This window comes from Lampetra fluviatilis, chromosome 47 (assembly GCF_964198595.1).
Source record: "Lampetra fluviatilis chromosome 47, kcLamFluv1.1, whole genome shotgun sequence".
Lineage (NCBI taxonomy): Eukaryota > Metazoa > Chordata > Hyperoartia > Petromyzontiformes > Petromyzontidae > Lampetra > Lampetra fluviatilis.
Window position 1 is genome coordinate 10,044,530 of NC_136321.1, and position 21,039 is coordinate 10,065,568.

The 21,039-nt window shown below is 55.3% G+C and overlaps 1 protein-coding gene across 1 annotated transcript in view; it reads right to left on the bottom strand.

The window, feature by feature from the left end:
* LOC144947806 (syntaxin-binding protein 5-like) overlaps positions 1-20,789 on the bottom strand; it is a 34,270-nt gene extending 13,481 nt beyond the window's left edge. The window contains 16 exon segments of the mRNA XM_078877159.1: positions 959-1,031; positions 1,729-1,880; positions 2,202-2,256; positions 3,462-3,585; positions 4,013-4,096; positions 5,108-5,165; positions 5,404-5,535; positions 6,771-6,874; positions 7,630-7,711; positions 9,810-9,907; positions 16,184-16,310; positions 16,312-16,530; positions 17,663-17,815; positions 19,131-19,213; positions 20,211-20,244; positions 20,287-20,789. Coding sequence (XP_078733285.1) covers positions 959-1,031; positions 1,729-1,880; positions 2,202-2,256; positions 3,462-3,585; positions 4,013-4,096; positions 5,108-5,165; positions 5,404-5,535; positions 6,771-6,874; positions 7,630-7,711; positions 9,810-9,907; positions 16,184-16,310; positions 16,312-16,530; positions 17,663-17,815; positions 19,131-19,213; positions 20,211-20,244; positions 20,287-20,789 — 2,081 coding nt within the window.
* Between the last annotated feature and the right edge of the window lie 250 nt (positions 20,790-21,039).

Sequence of the window (21,039 nt, forward strand, 5' to 3'; positions counted from 1 at the left end):
CAGCTGGAGTTATTTCTTCATTTTCGTCTCTTCCCTGAACCTCGTCAACGTCGCCACGGCGTCGTCACCGGCCCAAGAGGAGTCCATTGAAAAAGCTCTCTCGCGCGGCGGTCGCGATCCCTCGCGTTCAGGGAACGCTCCACAGAAGTGGATATCACAGAGCTGCCTCGGGAATCCCTTTCCGAGTGACCTTTGGTCGACATCGTGGAGGGGCGGCACTTCACCACCCCGGCCCCCGCCATCAACAGCAGGAGCGTTCATCACGTGACGCACAACAATTATAAACAGATTTTTCTTTTTGTTCTCAAAGCTGAAATTTTTGCCAAATCAAAAGTGTCAAACGCTGCACTTGGGAATCGAACCCAGGATTTCAGCCCGATGACCCGAGTCTCCACAGCCACATCGGCGCATGTAGCATTGGTTTTTAGTCCATTCATCATTGCTGGCCAGGTGTGTATGATTACGTAACATTGTGTGTCGGTTATACAAATGTGTGTTTGCCTTAGTGGTATAGCTGTGCGTGCGCGGGCATGTGTATGAATGTGCGTGCGTACGTACGTGTGTTAATAGTTATCTGTGCACAACTGTACATATCTGGAAGTGCGTTCACGTGCATGTGTGGGGAGTGGTGGCCCACTGCGCGACCAACCCGGTGAACTGAATTTGATTCCCGCTCACGGCCAACACCAGTGACGATTATCGGAACAGGTCCTGGGCCTCCCCTGGGTCGACTCGGCCTCAATTGAGTACATGGTGCGGTGTGTAAACATCGCTACTCGGCAGACAAAGACCTAAGAGAAGACGGACCACGACTACTGTTGATGGATTTTTTTTTGTCGGCACAGCGCACGTTTCTGCCAATTGTTTTGAAAACGGATTGTGTCTCTGTCCCGAGCTGCGCATTCCCCATCAGCGAGAGCTGATCAGCGTAGCGCACGGGGGGGGGGGGGGGGTTCACCTTTCCTTCTCGAGATCGATCATCAGCAGCTCCTCCTCCAGGAGAACCGCCACCGCAAAGGGTTTCTGCAAATCTGCAACGCAAAGACGAACAACCCCCAGCGCAGCCTCCAGCGGACTGTTGGAGCAAGTGGGCAAGTGGGCAAGTGGGCAAGTGGGGTCCGTGAGAGCGGCACCCCGTGAAGACGTGGCACGGTTCGCGAGAGCGGCACCCCGTGAAGACGCGGCACGGCACGCACAGGGGGTGGGCCTTGGCCAGCACCACGCTCGGCCGCATTTTGTCTCTCCCGAGTGGCGACGTTCACTACACGCCGCACCGGGTACTCATTTTTAGGCTGAGTCGACCTAGCGGTGAGGCCCAAGACTGGTTCAGATAATCGTCACTGGTGTTGACCGCGAGCGGTAACAGAAACCCGGGTCGCCGGGTTCACAGCGCGGCGTGCTCACACACGTGCACCCACACACACACAAACAACAACAACAACCACTGTTCACCATGGAGCGGCGGTGATGTCACCACAGCGCTTGCGCCGTGCAAGGTGCACTCTGAGGACACGTGAAGTGTTGAAGGAGGTCACAGAACGGACCCAGGTGCCATGGGTCGACTGACCGAGATGACTGGCATATGCACCACCTGTGCTCCCCACTGTGCCAACTCGCTGCGTTTTAGCCGCCCGGTTACACACACACACATGCACACACACGCGCGCACACACACACGCGCACACACACACGTGCACACACACGTGCACACACACGTGGCGACCTCACCGCCAGCGTACGGGGAGTTGCTGAGCATCACAAAGTCCACGATGTCCGAATCCATGTCGGTGGTGTGGACGTTGCTGCCGCAGACGATGAAGATGCTCCTCTGGGCACCGCTGGTCTCTGCCGAACTCCCCGTGAACACGACCACCGACTCCCTGTGAACACGACCATCAACTCCCCGGTGAACACGACCAGACTCCCTTGTGAACACAATCACAGACTCCCGGCGAACACGAACGTTCGCCTCCCGAACGCTCGTTAGGCAAAGCGGCCGCGGCCGGCAGCCATGGAACCCCAAGTGCGATCCACACACGGAGACTCGGCCTCGAAGTGCTCCTCTGCCGATGATTTGTTGATGAAGCAGCCACGTCCACGGAGGGAGTTACGCGCGCGGTATTGAGCCGGCGCACCTGAGCTGGAGCCAAGCCCGAGCCGAGCCGCGGCTACAATGAGAGACTCCGGGTGTGGTGACTCACCCAGACGCACAGCTCCTGTGGTCAACCTTCATGATAGGGCCGCTCCACTCGGCATCTTGACGGAAGGGAGACAAACGAAGCAACGGCCAGTTCACTCACTCCCCTGTAGCGACTTAGACAGACGCACAACACGCAGTGATTTAACACACCGTGATTTAACACACCGTGATTTAACACACCGTGATTTAACACACCGTGATTTAACACACACATGCACAGTCTAACACGTGGGCTTTCGCGACACACCGGTGGGCTGAAGCAGTAAACTAATTGGCGCATTGTTTACATGACAAACCTTACTGGCTGTGTTGGGTGGTGGAGGGTTACGACACATTTATACTTACGCGATCTAACCCCACAACCTGTATCATGCACAAAGATCCCCCGTGTAGCCTTAACAGACTGTTGGGGCAAGTGCTGTTAGCGAGCACCTATGAAGGCCGGCACGGCACACGAGGGGGTGGGTGGCCAGCACCACGTCCGTCCGCCTTTGTCTCCTCAGTAGCGATGTTCACTACACACCACACCAGGTACTAATTTGAGGCTGAATCGACCTAGAGGAGGCCCATGAGCAGTTCAGATAATCGTCACTGGTGTTGGCCATGAGCAGGAATCGATCCCAGGTCGCCGGGTTCATAGCGCAGCGTAGCGCAGTGCGCTAACCGCTACACTACCGCTCCCCACTACTTATTATGAACAACAACAACAACAACCGCCATTCGCCACTAAGTGGCGGTGACGTCACCACGACGCTTGTGCCAGGCCATGTGCACCTTGAGGCCACGTGAAGTGTCGAACGCCCGCTGGCAGGAGGTCACGGGGCAGACCCAGGTGCCACGGGTCGACTGACCGAGATGACCGAGATGACTGGCTGATGCACCACCTGTGCCCCCTACTGTACCAACTTGCTGTGCTTTAGCCACCCGGCGCTCCGCTCGTTGTTGTGAGCGTTGCTCCTCCGCCCTCTGTTGTTGCTGGAGGGCGACTGCCTCCAACTGCCCAGTAGCGTCCTTCACGAGCCTCCTCCACTGAGGCCGATCTTGACACCGCTGGTACCAGTCATCGGCAAGTCCACTCAGCTCCACATCCTCCTGTACCACATCACTCCATCTCTTCTCTAGCCCGTGCCGCGCCCGTTTAGCCCCCTCGATCCGGCCGAACAAAAGCTGTTTAGGCATGCGGTGGCTGGGCATTATTATGAACACACACACATGCACATGCACCCACATGCATGCACGCAACGACACCGGGGGCATGTACCATGTGGCATGGTTAGGCAGCCGAGTTTTCTGGGATTCCGCAAGCTCCAGGTGCCAACGGTGCCATCCTCCAACCCGCACACCACCTGCTCCCCATTGCTCTGCCAAGCCATCGAGTGCAGGTCCTGTGGTACAGGTGAACACACGCAGGTGGAACGAACCGCACGCAGGACGAGCCGCACTCACTCGTAGAAGGCATCTCGAGTCCACTCCACGCTGGTTTCCATCTCCACGTTTTGGAGCCAACCTTTCAAATCAATGGTTGTTAACCTGGGGTGCACGCACCCCCTGGATAACGTGAGATGCCCTTTCTGGGGGTACGAGACATACAGAAAGGTAATCAATAAAACTAAATTGGCAGCCTTCACACGGACTCACAACAACAACTTAAGAAGCCACCACAACGGTCCCCTCCAGGGCCAGGCGACACGCCAGATAGATCCTCTAACTCAGTGCTTCTGAACCTGGGATGCGTGCACCCCCTGGGGTCGCGAGATGCTCTCTGCGCCTCTGCCCCACCACCTTGTGTATAACCGGCGCTGTAGAGGGTACCTGGTCACAGTCGTATCTGTAGTGAGGCTTCCGTGACTTGATATCCCACAGCACAATGATCCCGGTCTCATAGCCTACGAGAAGCTGAACACGCACTGAGGTTAGCAACGCGGCCGCCTTTGCTGCTGCGACTTCTCACGGCCGCCACCGCCGCTCTGGTGTTTGCCTCCCACGCGCGTCGCTCGGCACGGCGATGCCCGACGTTTCGCTCCGCGTGCCGCTTTTGTGGCAGTTTCTTCTGGAAGCGAGAGTGGCCGTTCTGCCCCGTTCGATTCCTGGAAGGAGCCCCCAGCACGTGCCGGCAAAACGTCGGGACACCGTGCCGAAGAGCCAGCGCAGTACGACAGGAAAATGCAACGGAGCGCTATTGAGGGTGGCGACTCCACATTCGGGTCAACAAGTAGCTGTATGTCCAGTAACAACGACAACTTACGTGTGTAACGTAACTAACATCTCTCAGTGTAGAGTTACGCGCGTAGGCCATTCTGTCGCCGGCGTCACGGCCTAAATTCGTCAAGTTTCGAAAATGTCACCCGCGAAAAGATATTCAGTGGCAATAACCACAGCGATCATCGGCCCCCTGCTGTGCACGCACCTCCTGAAAAAGAGCCGTGGGACTCGTCGAGACCTTTCTGGGTAACCAAGCGGAGTGAAGCAAGCGAGGAGCCGGAGGGAGCAACGGCACTCCGATTCAAATGCAAACCCGTTCAATGTCCAACGTGAACTCAACGCTAAAGATCGCGACTCGTCGTGTGGGGTGAGGCTGCGCACGATGATCTGGGAGACCCTCCACCACCCGACACGGCCAGAGCCGTTGAGTTGTCGCAAACCAGTTTCACGAATCACACGGCACGGCGTTTCGCTGGAAGCTACGCTGAGCCACTTTAGAGGGGGGATCCAGGAAAGTCGGAATAAAATCCAGGAAGTAAAATGATGATTGGCACGTTGTTAAATGCTTGTGCACCGCGTGACAATTTCGTTCCTCTGGCTGTGTAGGGTGGCGGAGGGCCTTACAACACAAATCTGGTCGGATCATTACCTGGCCCTAACCTGACACTCGATTACTCGATGTCATCCATGCGTAACGACGATTACCTTGTCTTCATCGAGAGGATTCTCGCTGATGTGAATCACGTCTCCAGGATGGGAAGGCCTGAAATTAAAGACGATCTTATTAAGATGTTATTGTCAACAACAGCCATCATCTACCCACTGCTGGATGAAGATCTCCCCGCCCACCCCACACCATCGCCATCACCATCTCTCACAGTCCCACGATGCCACCACCACCACCACCACCCTGTGGCTGTATGCCGAGCGACGCGCGCATCACTCCGCCACAACCACTTCGGGCAAACGACGACGAGCCCGCGAGCGGACGTCGCACTCACCCCGCGGCGTCGTTCCACATGATGCTGTACTGGGACTGCGCGAAGCTCTCCACGGCGACCACGTGCACGTTGCCCTTGGCTGTGCCCACGTACAGCCACTTGCTCCGGAACGGCAGGTGGCTGCTCGTGATGCTGAAACGCAACGAGACGGACGCGGCCGCTGTCAGGGTCGTGCGGACGAGCTTCCAAGTGAATCCATGGTCGTTGAAAATAAATCTCTGGAATGGTCTCGGGTAGGCTCTCTCCCGGACACGAGGGGACGAGCCGCGTGTGACGCGGTGGGTCCAGCGGGAGCGCGTTCGCCGCTCGTTGCAGAGGGTATGCGGTGCGACTCTGGCAGGCTGCCCCGGTTAATGCTGCCTGTTAAAGTGCCCGACGGCCATCTTCAATTCGCAGTGGACGTTACAAAGATCCCGTGACCGTCGTTCTGAGAAGAGTAGGCCATTGCTTGTCGGGGCGTCAGGGTCCAGGTATTTTTACGAATTAGAAAATGACACCACAAATTACTCAGTTGTGATTTAGATAAAGATTCCCCCATATAGCCTTAACAGACTGTTGGGGCGAGTGCTGTTAGTAACCACCTATGAAGGCCGGCATGGCGCACGAGGGGGTGTGGGTGGCCAACACCATTCCCGACCGTACCAGGTACTCATTTAAGGGCCGAGTCGACCTGGGGGAGGCCCAGGACTGGTTCAAATAATCGTCACCGGTGTTGGCCATGAGCGGGAATCAAACTCTGGTCGCCAGGTTCGTAGCACAGCGCGCTAACCACTCCACGACACACATTAGCAGCAGCAATCATTGCCTCCGAACTGGCAGAATAATTCCCGATTGTAGGGCCTGGTGCCAAGTCATCATGTGCTGCCACTGGGGGGTACCCTTAGAAATGTTTAAACTATAAAAACTATTAAAAAAAACTATAATCTGTTCTTTATTTTACCCGGTAAGGCCCTACTGATCTATGTAGCTCTGTTTCAGAAGCGACCGGGCTCTCACAAATGACAGCTCAATGAGGTGGCTCACCATCGCGTGGACATTTATAGCAGCCAAATGTTCTAAACGCGTCACGTTGATTCCAATTGTGGAGGGGAAAAACCGGAGGACCCAGAGAAAAAGTCCTCGCGACCACGGGCAAATATACAGCAGGCGTCAGGGTCGGGATCAAACCCACGATCCCCTGTACACCAGGCGAGGTAGTCAACGTCTCACCACCGTTTGAGATGCGATGTAAGTTGCTCTGAGGACACCACAGCACGTGCCATGCCCCGGCCTTCATAGGTGCCCGCCAACAGGACTTGTCCCGATAGTCTGTTTAGAGGCTACCTGGGGTATCGTTGTCCGTGTTACCCGTCGGTGCTGAGCCTCACCTTGCCTTGGGCTCCAGCGTGAGCGAGTGGACCAGGACCGGATTGTGTTGTCGCAGACTCCACATGTGCAGCTTGTCATCGGAACACACGCTAACCAGCACTCCCTGAGACACACAACACAGATCCCCCGTATACCCTCAAGAGACTGTTGGGGCAAGTGCTGTTAGCGAGCAGCACCTATGAAGGCCAGCACGGCACAAGACGGGGTGGGTGGCCACACAAACACAGCAACTGCACACAGAGATACAAACACAGCCACATGATGTACACACACAGATACAAACATAGCCACATGATGTACACACACAGATACAAACAAAGCCACATGATGTACACACACAGATACAAACACAGTCACATGGTGTACACACACAGATACAAACACAGCCACATGGTGTACACACACAGATACAAACACAGCCACATGATGTACACACACAGTCACATGATGTATACACACAGATACAAACACAGACACATGGTGTACCCGCGGGACCAGAAGTTTAACCTTGCGCCCTGCGAATGGTCGCACCGTTCATGAACCGCCGGTCCGAGCCGGATCCTGATGCGCCGAGCGAGGCCGGCACTCGACGGTTTGGTTTTCTGGCTCGGCACGGCAAAAAGAACAGGTCGGTGGAAAAAAATAAACACCCGACCCGTAGTAGGCAGTACCGGATTATCCTAGTAGCAAAAGTAGCTACATATGCAACAGGCCCCGCACTAGCTTCATCCGCCACTGGGAGTAGGGCGAGGGTGCCGCGCGGGCACGGCTCGGCACGGCTCGGACGCGGCGGTGGGGAAGGGGCGCGTGTGCGAGGTGGCCGCCACGGCTCGGCTCGCATGCGGCAGAGGGGCTCACCTCGTTGACGAGGAAGTGCAGCTGAAGGACCCCGGCCTGCGACTCGTGCTCGCAGAACCTCTCCACGCCTGGCTGGCCGAAGCTGAGTAAGCGGTCAAGGCGGCAAGCATCATGATCAGCAGCAGCATCATCATGATCAGCAGCATCATCATAAGAAGCAGCATCACCATCATCAGCACCATCAGCATCATCATCATAATGGGTATGGCGGTGATGCGGCCTAAAGGTTGCAGAGCGTCCCAGTGGGTGTGAAGGATGAATGGCGAGAGTCGGCCGTCGTATGACGGCGTCAGGGTCAACTGATTTTCTTTTTCTCCACCACTCGGTGGTGGATTGCTTCCAGCTCTGGCTAACATTACACCCACGCGGCCTGCCTCCCACCCCAACCCTGCCCCTCGCAATAAACCTCTCACCCTCACAGAGACCCGTTGTGAAGCGTTTCGTTGGTGAAAGCCTCCGAATGAAATGAGCGACCAAGAGGCGGACGGGTTTGTCGTTTTTGTTCAGAACAGCGCTGATCTCCCTTTGTGAACAGAAGAACCATGGACGGCTCTTGATTCCACGCTCGAGGGATTTCGTTCATGCACCTGGCGCGAGACATGAAGGACGAGCTTGTGGCGGTGATCGACCTCTCTCGCGACGATGCTCAACAAGTTGCCAAGGACAGGAAGAAGTGGAGAGGAACTCATTGTGGCTTTACATGCCATAGAGGATGAATAGGATTCACCAACGAACTAATAAAAGTTGAGTGAATGTTGTCGCAACAGCTGGTCCCCGCTTCCTTTGATGGTGTCCGGAATCATCCCGTCTGGTCCGGGAGGCTTCTTCCCCCATTGTATCCCTCTGTCGAAGGGCAGAGTTGACGACTTCTGCACATCTCACGTCTGCAGCCTTCCTCCTCCTCTCCCGAGTCCGTGTGGGTCGCTCCCAGGGTTCCCAGTTTTCTGGCTGCGTTCGCTTTGTTGGGCGACATCGGTTTTGTTCATCCCTTCATCTATTTTCAGTCTGTTCGTCAAGCGATGTGGCCGTGGGTGTTTCGCGCGTTGCCGACCGGCTCCCCGATTCCAGTAGTGGGCGACGCACACGGTACCGACACTCGTGGAACGCCTCGCGCACGGCGCGACTGTGATCGTAGCGAAGAGCCGTCGTGGACGCCCGTGGAATAGCAGAGACGGGCAGCTCTTCGGGCACCTTCCCGCCGAAACAAACCGAATTCAATCTTTGGGTCTACGTATCGCGAGAACCAACGGCAACACGGGCCCCGACCGGCAGACGGCGAACGCCCGCTCGCAGGCCAGGGCGGCGCGGCCACCTGGCGCCCGTGCCGCTCCGTGCGCACCGCGAGGCCTCCTGCCAATCCACCGCCGGGACGAGGATCTTCCACATGCCGCGTCGCTCACGAGGGTCGTTCCGCCACGCTCCGCCACGCGGGTCAACGCGGGGCGCCCAGGGCCCGTTGGGAGACCGCTCGCGACCGACGTCGGCCGCGGCCGGAATGGGACTCGAGGCTCCGGCCTCCCAAGTGCGGAGCGACTCGGGCTGCCGCCTCCGGCGTCACCGCCCCCCGCCAGCCACGCGGCTCTTTGGTAGAGCGAGCAGCTCGCAATCGGAAGGTCACGAGATAAAGTCCCAGTTGCGGGGGTTAACTAAGCCCATCATACCTCCCGGGGTCAATAAACATAGTACCACTTTGTGGGAAAGTCAACAGCGGTAGTCGGGCTATAAGCTGGCCAACCAACCACAAGAATTTGGAATTTGCTCAATTGAGCAAGAAATCTCATGGACGCCTCTGCTTTGCGCCGTGACCCCGTCTCACACGCACCCCACCCCTCCCCCCTCACCTCAACCGCGGAGTCAGGTAGCCACCCTGCCTGTGGTAAATGTTGGTCATTCTTCTTTCGTAATGCACGGTGACATTTGCAACGTTATCTGTGTGGATATCGAGGATACCCAGGCATTTGGTAGCCTCTGTGGAGGCTGGGTGGACGTCCGTGAAATTGCCGACGAATCGGTAGTGCGGTGGGCAGGGTGGGGTCACGCGACCAGCAGTGTGGGTGCCGTGGGCAGGGTGGGGTCACGCGACCCGCGGTGTGGGTGCCGTGGGCAGGGGTGGGGTCACGCGACCCGCGGTGCATGTGCGGTCCCTGGTGTTTGCGCCGTGGTGGCGCGTGCGAGGATACACGCAGAGCGAGCCGGAGCGAGTGCCCACCGCGAGCAGCCGCTGCACCGGGTCGTACGCCATGCACGACGGGTGGCATGGGAAGCCGCTGCGCAGCGTCTGTGGGGAGCCATGGCAAAAACCGTGAGCGCGGCGGCGCCGGCGATCGCGACGATCGTGGTGGTGGTGGTGCTCACAGTGTCATGGCGACTGTTGGTGCAAGGGAGTTACGACGAGGAACCACGGACGAGCGGGAAAGGTGGTAGCAGCAGCCAGTTGGTGAGCCGCCGCCAACAATTTCCCGAGCTCTGCGGTCCTCAATATATTAAGATGGTTTTCAGCCACTTAATGAGTGTTCACATGTGGGAGGAAAGCCGAGCACCGAGAGAATTCCCACACGTGCGAGGGGACGACACTCTCTCCCACACATTGACAGTCCCCTGTGTCGACCGAGCCTCAAATGAGTAGCTGGTGCGGTGTGTAAACATCGCGGCCGGGCGTGGTGCAGGCCACCCACCCCCCTCGTGCATGCCGTGCCACCCTTCACAGGTGCTACTCGCCAACAGCACTCTCGCCGAAGGTCTGTTGAGGCTACACGGGGGATCTTAGTTCATAACGACGGTGAGGATGGTGCCGCTCTGCAGTTGGGCGCGTGAGTCAGCGATTGCGGACCGGGACCTTTATCTTTGGCTCACGAGAAAAAAGCAAACAAACCAGAGATTAAGTCATTTATATGCAAAATCATGAGCACTCGCTCATTTCTGATTGCAGGAGGAGCTGATCTTATTTTTAAATGCCCACGGTTATCACGATTTACAGTTGTATTGCTCATGTGTGGCCGGGTTCAAGTGTGTTTGGAGATCATAAATCACACACGGCCATTTCTCACTCTAGGGCTGTTCGTGTCTCTCTCTCTGCTGCTGTTTACTCGGCAAACATGGAACAACGGACCCCTTAAATCATGGCGCATGCCATAAACCAAAACACGATCGCCGATAGAGCTGATTTCATGCACCTACCACTCACTCGCACACGCACACGGATAACGCACAGATCGTCGAGGACCCGACGCCTTCCCTTTGGCACGATCACGTTTGTGCCCGCCGCCTATTTTAAAAGGGGGCCTTGCAATATATTTGAAGCCCACAAAGCACCGCAGTCGATCGACGGAGCGTCCCGCATCTCCGCTGAGCTCATCCCGCTGTCCGCGTTTGTCGCGCGATTAGTCGCACAGAAGCCATTGCTGCAGGCGCCCCATCGTCATCGTCATCATCATTGTCATCATCATCATCGTCACCATCATCATCGTCACCATCGTCATCGTCATCATCATTGTCATCATCATCATCACCATCATCATCGTCACCATCGTCATCGTCATCATCATTGTCATCACCGTTGGCTTTTATCGCGCTTTGTCTGCATTCTATGTATGGTGCGAGTGCAGTTGTTAATGTTGTATGTTGGACTTCTTTCGCACCATACATAGCCATACACGAGCTACTATATTTATATTGGACACCCAGACCCAGGGCTTGAATCCAGCGTCTCAGCAATGCTGTCTCAGTCGTCCTGACATGGCCATTATGAACTCCTGTAACGTGCACATTTCACAGCACCGAAATCGCTCGGCTTGTAATAGCTGCCCCCCGGATGAGGCAGCTGAATGTTTATAGAAAGTGACGCGGGCCCCGTGAGCGGCGCGAATCCCTCGCACGTCGCTCGCAGCAATACCCACGGCAGCTCGTCACGCGCATCGGCGGCCCAACAGGTCGCCGTCGGTTTTCCTTACGAAGGTCTGTTTCAACAGGTTACCGTGGCAGCCCACTTAAATACAGGTCCGGTGACATTTAACAACATTAACATTTAATTATATGCCTCGGATTTCGGCGTCAGGATTGTTCATAATGGGCCATGTCACCGGCGACTGGGCTAAGAGCATCCACATTCGCCGACTCCACGGGGGAAACGAAGCTGGTGTCCAACTTCCTGGGACCGACCAAAGGCGACTCTCGGCGTTACTTGATTGGTGGCTCCGACACGGCCATTGTGACACCTCCCCCACCCTCTCCCAGATCACTTCAATGGAATTTCAGTGAGGAGTCATCGGATTCATCTTGCCAGTCCACCATCAACACCACAACCACATCAACACCACCACCACAAACACCATCAACACCATCACCACCATCAACAACCACCACCCCAACCATCGTCACCACCACCACAACCACTGTTACCATCAAAACCATCTTCACCACCATCAACACCACAACCATAATCACCACCACCATCGTCACCACCACCAACACCACAACCACAATCACTACCATCGTCACCACCACCGCCACCACCAAGACCGCCGCCACCACCACAACCACTGCCACCATCATCATCGCCATTGCCAACCCCATCGCCACCACCATCATCACCACTCCAGAGCTAATGGAATGAACAGTAGTAGTATTTTGTGGGAAATCAACATTGCTTTTCTTCTGCATGTACTGACCCCTGCCGTGGTAATGTGTAATTTTCTCCCCTACGCAGATCAGCACTGCCCCATTGCACGGTTGAATGGGGAGTTACTTTGATGCAATGTTCTCATGATCACCACCATCACCATCGGCCATCATCTATCCACTGTTGGATGAAGGACTGACCCGAAGCAGCTGCCACCTCCCACAATGGTCAACACTGCGGACTTACAATAAATATATATATAACCAGCGACGTTTCGGGCAATGGCCCTCTATTTCTCAAAACGTCACTAATTATATATACTTATTGTTTTAAGGCAGTGTTGTTAATTGCGTAGGGGTGTAGTGGGTGACGTCACGTCACGCTCGTCCTCGGAGAGTGGCGTCAGAACGTGACGTCCTTGGGGGACGGTGACGTCATGCCCCCGGGGGGGGGGGATTTAAAGGGCGACCCGGGATGTAACCGGGGTTGGTCGGGGGTGGGAGTGGAGACTCGGGTAGTTGATCCTCACACGAGGCTAGGGGAGGCTACTCCGCCCGACCGGCCGAGGTTGGGGTAGTACCGGCCCGGGGCAGGGAGGAGAGAACCGAGTTAGTCCGGGTTGAGGGATCACAGTCCCCTGTCCCTTGGGGAGTTATCGGCTAGGGGGGGAGGGGGGTTCGGCGTAAGCCCTTAACAACGTGGCGTGAGCCCCTAACCGCAACCTGCCCCGGAGTCGTGAATTGCGCCACAACATTTGTGCACCGATCTCAACGCAGCAGCAGCGGCATCACCAGAATAATTTGTGGGATTTAATAAAACCAACTGACACTGGCTAGCGAACCGATTTCACCGCTCCATCTCCTCTGGAACGCGTTCCACTCTCTTGGCTGTCTCCCCGTCAATTATTATTCATCACTTCCAGTCCGAACACTTTTAATTACACTTTAAATCATCAAACTCAGCACATTCCCCAAAAACACTGTAGCCTTGAAACGGAATATATATATTTTCCTAAACTAAATTATGTTTTATTTTACCAGGTAAGGCTCACGGACATATCTAGCTCCTTTTCAGAAGCGACCTGGCGATCACAAATGATAGCTCAACGAGGTGGGTCACCATCGCGTCAGGGTCGGGATTGAACCCGCGACCTCCTGTGTACCAGACGAGGTAGGTAACATCTCGCCTGCGTGGCTCCCATAAATATTAGACATTCATGTGTCACGTTTTGTGGCAATGGCCCTGCGATAACGCCCCACTGCCCACGCAGTACAAACCAATTACTACTATTATTTTTATTACACGCTTTTATTTAACTCACTCCGTCTGTTGTATCCGCAAAAAAGAAATCTTGTAACTCTATTTTTACCCACTTTCCAATGTGCTATCGACTGCTAACTTGAAATACCGATGTCATACTGATGACAACACGATATTCTATCATAAAAAAATCCAAAACATGTTGTTTAACATTTTACACGCTTTTATTTAACTTACTGTGTGTTGTCGTATCCTAAAATCTTATAACTCAATTTCAACCGTATTCCCAATGTCGTATCGACTGCAAACTTGGTATAGGTATGTCATACTGATGACAAGACTATAATCTATCATTGAAAAAAAAATTAACGATCTTTTTTACGGCTCTTAATTGTAGACGCTCAACTCACGTTGCCTGTCAATCACCACGTGGTCCCTGACGTCACGACCAGCCTCGGGGAGCCACGCCGAGGGGCGGGGGATGTGGAAGGAGGGGAGGGGCGATGGGGGAAGGGGGCAGGGGGAGGGGCAGCTCGGACAGTACATTTCATTAAAGCGTGTTTTTTTTTTAAGTATTTTTAAATATTTTACTTGTTTAACATCACCATATAATATCATTAAGGCAAATGCATGCGCCTACGCGAGTAGTCATAAATGGGTAACATTTACATTAATTACGCAAACATATCCCTCTTCAAACAAGGGTGGCGCTGTGCTCATCTCCATTGACAGTGGTGGAAATTCCTCATTCCTATGGCGGTCGCCACTCTTCACGTAGAACAACTGGAACTTCGCCCGAAAATACTGGTTGATGTAATTAATTACCAGCGAAACGTCGCACTACTCAAATTGTAATTGTTGTGGATTCACTCTCCAACACACCCGTGGGCTGAAGTAGTAAACTAATTGGCGCGTGTTGCTCACGTGACAAACCCTAATGGCTGTGTCGGGTGGTGGAGGGTTACGACACATTAACACTTACACGATCTAATCCCACACCCTTCATTATGAAGAACAACTGCTGTAGACTTGCCACAGTGCAGTGATAAAGTTACCAATCGCCCTTCGGTAGCCATGGTGGGGTTGAAATAATCGCACGCGCTGCATGCCTGTGTGCATACACATCATGCATTTTGACGAATATACAAGCATTGTTAAGCTCTCAATAAGGATTTGGACAATCATCTCAATGCAGGACGCTCCTGAAAATACATCTTTAGACTTTAGTGAGGATTTCCTGTATAAAAAAAGGGGTTAAGGTGCAGCCCTGCAATGTCTTGCTCACGCCACTGCTGGCAGAAGGGTCTGCACTGAAGGGAGCCCTTTAGAGATCCCCTCTGGAGGGTATTTGACCTGCTCTTCCACGCCGGGCGGTTAATTGGTCAGGGCGGATATGTGACGGTCGCATTGCTTTGCAACAATTGGGAGGTCGGCGTCGTCTGCTGGAATGTTGCTAACCGTCCACAGCGAACACGCCTCCACGCATGTCCCCCCCCCCCCCCCTTGGTGTGGCCGCACTGCAACACAGCTCTTGCTCAACTTGTCAACATTGCTCGACTTAACGTGGCGCCTACACAAGGAACCCGGACCCCCCCCCCCCGTCTCGTACCCTGGCGATCGTCTGTAGCAGTGCCGGACTAAGCTCGTGCGGGGCCTGTAGCACATGTTGTTATAAAGGGGCCCTAAATATATTTTTCAAAACGTAAATATTGAAACGCATAAATGTTTAACTTGAATAGTAAAGTAATTGTATTTTTTATTTGCTATGCAGCCAGATAATACGACAAATAGCTAACATTAAACACCCGGTCGTTCATAAAAGTTGAAGGCGGTATAGTACTATAGTAATAGAGCAAGTGCAGAATCACTGAACATTCAGCGCGGGGCACTTGAAAGTGCGGGGCCCGTAGCTACATGTGTAGCTACTTTTGCTACAGGATAATCCGGCACTAGTCCCGTGGACGTCATTAACGAGTCGATCTCCGGGCGCGGCAGCTGAAACAATTAGACGTCATTAAGTCCCCCAGCCCACATTGTCCGCCCTGGCCACGGCAGCGTGACAACAACATTGCCACGGCAAACCAGCGCAGGTGACGGCGATCGGGAGGCTCGAGTGGGTGGGGTAAAATGTGGGTACGCAGACCTCTTTTTTCCCCAAGAAGAGTCGGGCAACCTTGATTTTAGGAGGGCAAAAGCTAGAGAGGGGCTGGCTCTCTTAAGAGCCGCTTCGATGGTGCAGCTCTTCCACCAGCAGTGGCCTTGCTGTGCACACAAAGATGCCCCGTATAGCCTGTACAGACTGTTGGGGCAAACGCTGTTAGCGAGTAGCACACCTATGAAGCCGGCATGGCACACGAGGGGGGTGGGTGGTCAGCACCACGCCCGCCCGCCTTTGTCTCCCCAGTGGCGATGTTTACACACCTCACCAGGTACTCATTTGAGGCTGAGTCGACCTAGGGGAGGCCCAGGACCGGTTCAGATAATCGTCACTGGGTGTTCGCCGTGAGCGGGAATCGAACTCGGGTAGCCGGGGTCCGTAGCGCGGCGCGCGAACCGCGACACCACCGCTCCCCCCACTCGCACACAGACGCAGAGCGAGAGGGTGCAGCGGGCAGGAGCAGATGTACAGGCAGCGGCACTTGGAACAAACACGACTTAGCCCCCTCCCCCCCTCACCTTGAACGCGCGGAGCTCCTCGGCCTTCGCTCCCTGCTCCTTCGCTCCCTGCTCCTTGGCTCCCCGGGTCTTCGTCACGAACTCGAAATAAGAAGTGCGGCGAGCAGCCATCGCGGCGGGGGGGGGGGGCGCGCAGCGCTGCGGATAACCGCGACCTCAGCTCGCGATCGAACTCATGCGCTTCGCAAGTGGCGCGGCGCCGGGCGGTTGCTGGTTCAGTCGCCACAGCGAGGCAGGGGCCACAGCGAGGCAGTCGCCGGCAGCGAGGCAGGGGCCGGCAGCGAGGCAGGGGCCACAGCGAGGCAGGGGCCACAGCGAGGCAGTCGCCACAGCGAGGCAGGGGCCGGCAGCGAGGCAGTCACGGGCTGTCAGCTGCAAATATATCCCCGGGTAGCGCCAACCCACCCTCTTCCACGGGGGGGGGGGGTCTCAGGAGCAACAAAAATCCGGTTTGTCAAAAAACCGGCACCAACACCACACCCTTTAACGTAAATATATAAATAACTGGGCGTTTTGTTGTGTGTGTGGATCTAAAAACACGTTTTGTTTAATTTAAGCTGTCAGGTGCGTACGCTCGTTTGCGATCCACCAAGAATGTCGCGTCTCTGTGCTACTGACTGGTCTCTGCTGCTTCGACACACAGAGAGAGAGAGAGTTCGTGTCTTTCTGTTCCTGTTCCTCCTCTATTGAAGCAGCGGAGACCGACAGTGGCTTTACAATATGGTCCAGAGTGAGATAAAAAAGAAAATGCAAGAGCTAAAAAAACAACTTCCTGCTGCTGCTGCATGCTTGATTGCCAGAATTGTAAAATGTGCTATCACGTGGCGCAATGTCAATAAGATTTCATGGGAAAGGCTTTGCTTTATCATTGGCTCTAAGGCGTGTGTGATTCATTGAAGCCCAGGGTCCATTTATCCAATTCCTGGGTGTAGTCAGTGACCTATCTTGCCGTTGCTATGCGCTCAAAACATGCCCTTAAATCTGTCACAGACGGCACCTTGGTAGGCACACGGCGTGGAGGGTTACATGGTCGAGAGATTTGATTTCGTGCGTTGTGTGGGTTTTTATCGATGTGCCAGTTGTGTTGTTATGGGAGTCATCTCGCTGTCGTGAGCCTACAAGACCCGTCTCTCTATCAACTCCTACAGTCGCCAGAGCTCCTTTCCAGGCAGGGGACGGCTCTGTAAATATGACGCCACAGAACCAATTCAATAGGGGGCCGCTCCAATAAGGGGTCGTTCCAATAGGGGCACTCCAACATGGGACCACTCCAATAGGGCCGCTCCTATAGGGGCCGCTCCAATGGGCCACCCGCCCCCACCGCGAGAGGGCGCTGCTTGACGCTCTTGGGGAGCGCCTCGCCGCCCGTCCGCCGTCCCGATGGAAAAGCGAAAAATCCATTCGACCTGGAGTCACCATCGGCGGCCATGTATCTATCCACTGCTGGATGGAGATCTCCCCCCCACGCGAAACCCTCACGCTCCGGCGCTGCCGCCGTCCGTCTCATTCCTGCACGCGAGCAGATCCCATCGCTCCGTCTCCGCGGCGGTCGGCCCTTCGGAGTGGCCGGCACTCCATCGCCGCGCCTGTGCCCATGGGCGATCGTCCCTCTTTCTTCTGTCGATGCTTCTCCTTCGAGCCCATTCAACTCTTACGGATTGTCAACAGGAGGTCGCTGATGACGAGGTGTCGTTCCCTGATACCCGCGTGTCGCCTTTGTCTCCCTCTCGGTGTGACGGGGTTACGGTCATAACGAATCGTGCATCACTGCACGCTGTTGTCGTGCACTTTTTTGTTGTTGTCAGTCTCAGTGAATCATAAACACGGACATTCATGTATGACTGGATTAAGCAGAAGTTAATTAAACATTTTACATCTTAAAAAATTAACAGGTATTTTAGTGCAGTCATTGGTGACCTGGCAGAGACCACCAATGCGCTAAACCTGAGAACCCGGTTTGATCACAGGCGGCAACTCTAAATTCAAACCCAGGGTCTCAGTGATGCTGGCTCAGTGGCTCCGACATGACCCCCCCCCCCCCAGAGCCATAGAGGCCCCGTCTACATTGTACGAGCTGCCGTGGAGCATTATGCGAACCAAACCTTTGGAACACATCGGGAAGCCACATTCGGCTGCGCTCCTTCAACGGAGGAGTAGGAGCGGCAACACTGCGCGGACTCTCTCTCTCTCTCTGCAGTCGTGCCGTGGGGAAGTCTTCAGTGGCCAGAGAGACTCACGCCCGCCCCGGGGTGATGTGGAACTTCCACCGCTGGCTCAGGGCTGTAACCAGGAGACGAGCGCTGCCTCGGTGCTCATTTGAGCAAGAAATTTACTTTTGTGAAGACGCCGCCCAAACTGTGGAGAAAAGCGAGTTGACTTGGACAGGGCGATGACCGATGGTCAAGAATGATGACGGGGGGCGGCTGCCAAGGAATGGAATGTTTCCTCGAGGCGTCCACGGACGAGAGAGATGGTGGTGGTGGTGGACCCAATGGTATGGGCGTGCGCAAGTGCTGGGCGGATTGGTAGATCGCTGGATCGCGGGAGGTGGTGGCGGCTTGGGGAGGCCTTCATCCAGCAGTGTGTCGACCACGGCTGATGATGTTGATATGTTGGTCCAGTCGTCATGGATATCTCTAATGTCACGTGCAATGCGCCGCCGCTGCGCTGCATTTGCTCCTCGCTCTCGAACAGAGAGAGGTCGACTCGGAGACGCGAGTATGGTCCCCAGAAAAACAGGGAAGCAGGAGGAGCCACGCGGGTGAGCCGGTGCCATGTACTCCCCAAGCTCTGCGATCCTCCATACGTGTTGAGATGTAGTCGGCCAATGAATGAGTGGTTTGAGTAGTTTACGTGTGCGAGAAAAACCGGAGCGCCCGGAGAAGACCCACGCGTGTGAGGAGGGGGGGACACTCGATCCCATACAGGCGGAGCGGATGGAGTGCACGTGTGCTGCACCGTCTTCTCCTGGCGAGCCAGGGCAGGGCTCCTCCTCGACACCCTGCGCGTGTGATCCACCAGCCCTCGCCGCTGCCTCCACAGCGTGGGATTAGAGGCGTGTCTGGGTTGGTATTGGTCGCGAGCAGCACTTGCCCCAACAGCATGTTAAGGCTACACGGGGGGTGTTTGTCTTTGTTTTGGTGGCGTCTGAGCTGACACCATCGGATCACTGCAATTGCGAGCCAAGTTAATGTCTCAAGTGGCGGAAAGCTGAGACCTGGTTTCGAACTCAGAAGGTCAGTGGTGCCAGGTTTGTCTCAGACACGGTATTTAATCACGTCAGACACTGTATTAATCACCTCAGACACGGTATTAATCATCTCAGACACTCGGCCACCTCATAGTCAAAAATATCTTCAGGCTGTGCTCAAAATATCAATCAAATTTTACAGCAGAATACCTCCTCCTCAAGAAGCAATTCGAGGCATTCGGTGAAGAATGTAATTACGTATGATGTCATTCGACTCTCCACAGGAGCCTCGCTGAGATTAAAGATTTATGTTTTTGGCAAATTATTTCAGTTTCCGATAAAGCTCCCAGGCACGTGGAGCGAAACGTCAGACATCGCGCCGTACAACATGGTTTTAGTGTAGCCTTGTTGTTGTTGTTGGGTGTTTATGTTCGCTGTTCCTGCCACATGCACAGCCCGTGCCGAGGCCCGCTGTGTTTGCCGTGAACCGTGCAACCCGATTGTGACTTCGATCTCCTATGTTACTGCTGCTGCTGTTGTTGTTGTGTTTTTGATGATACCACGTAAGACCCACTGAGCTCTACAGCTCTTTTTCAGAGGCGACCTGGCCACAAATGATCGCTAATTTCGTGGTCTATCACGTGGCAATGGATGGCAGCAGCCAAGCACTCTAAACGCGCGTTGTTCAATGTGGAGGAGGGGGGGATGACACAGAAAACAAATCCACGCTGCCACGGGGAGAGAAACATGCCAACACCAAATATACAGCAGCAGGCGCCAGGGTCGCGATCGAAGCGACGACCTCCTGCGTACCAGGCGAGGTAGTCAACATCTCACAGCCACCGCGGCGCCCTGCCGTGCGGTGAGGGTCCTGTTCCGTAGCAGGACGCCCACGAGACGCAGCCGACTTCACGGCTCGGCCAGGCAGCCGCAGGCTGATGCCACCGTGGCGGGCTGGCTTAGCAGGCAGCCGCAGGCTGATGCCACCGTGGCGGGCTGGCTTAGCAGGCAGCCGCAGGCTGATGCCACCGTGGCGGGCTGGCTTAGCAAGTAGCCGCAGGCTGATGCCACCGTGGCGGGCTGGCTTAGCAGGCAGCCGCAGGCTGATGCCACCGTGGCGGGCTGGCTTAGCAGGCAGCCGCAGGCTGATGCCACCGTGGCGGGCTGGCTTAGCAGGCAGCCGCAGGCTGATGCCACCGTGGCGGGCTGGCTTAGCAGGCAGCCGCAGGCTGATGCCACCGTGGCGGGCTGGCTTAGCAGGCAGCCGCAGGCTGATGCCACCGTGGCGGGCTGGCTTAGCAGGCAGCCGCAGGCTGATGCCACCGTGGCGGGCTGGCTTAGCAGGCAGCCGCAGGCTGATGCCACCGTGGCGGGCTGGCTTATTGTTGTCGCGTGCCGTGCGAGTGTGTCTCTCATGACGAGGAGGTCTCAGGCGGTGTCCCTGGCAGGCGGCCACCTCGAGATCCCGAGTAAAGCAATACATCACTCAAGACAAGAACACTCCTGTTCAGACTCGACCGCTACACCCACTGGTGCAATTAACGACACACATTAAACACGTTTTTCGTATCTTGGGGCAGAATTATTAAAATGCAGAAATGTCAGTGGCAGTCGCAAAGAGGGAACGTGGCCTACAATTCGATACCGTGGGTCCTAGTCAATTATT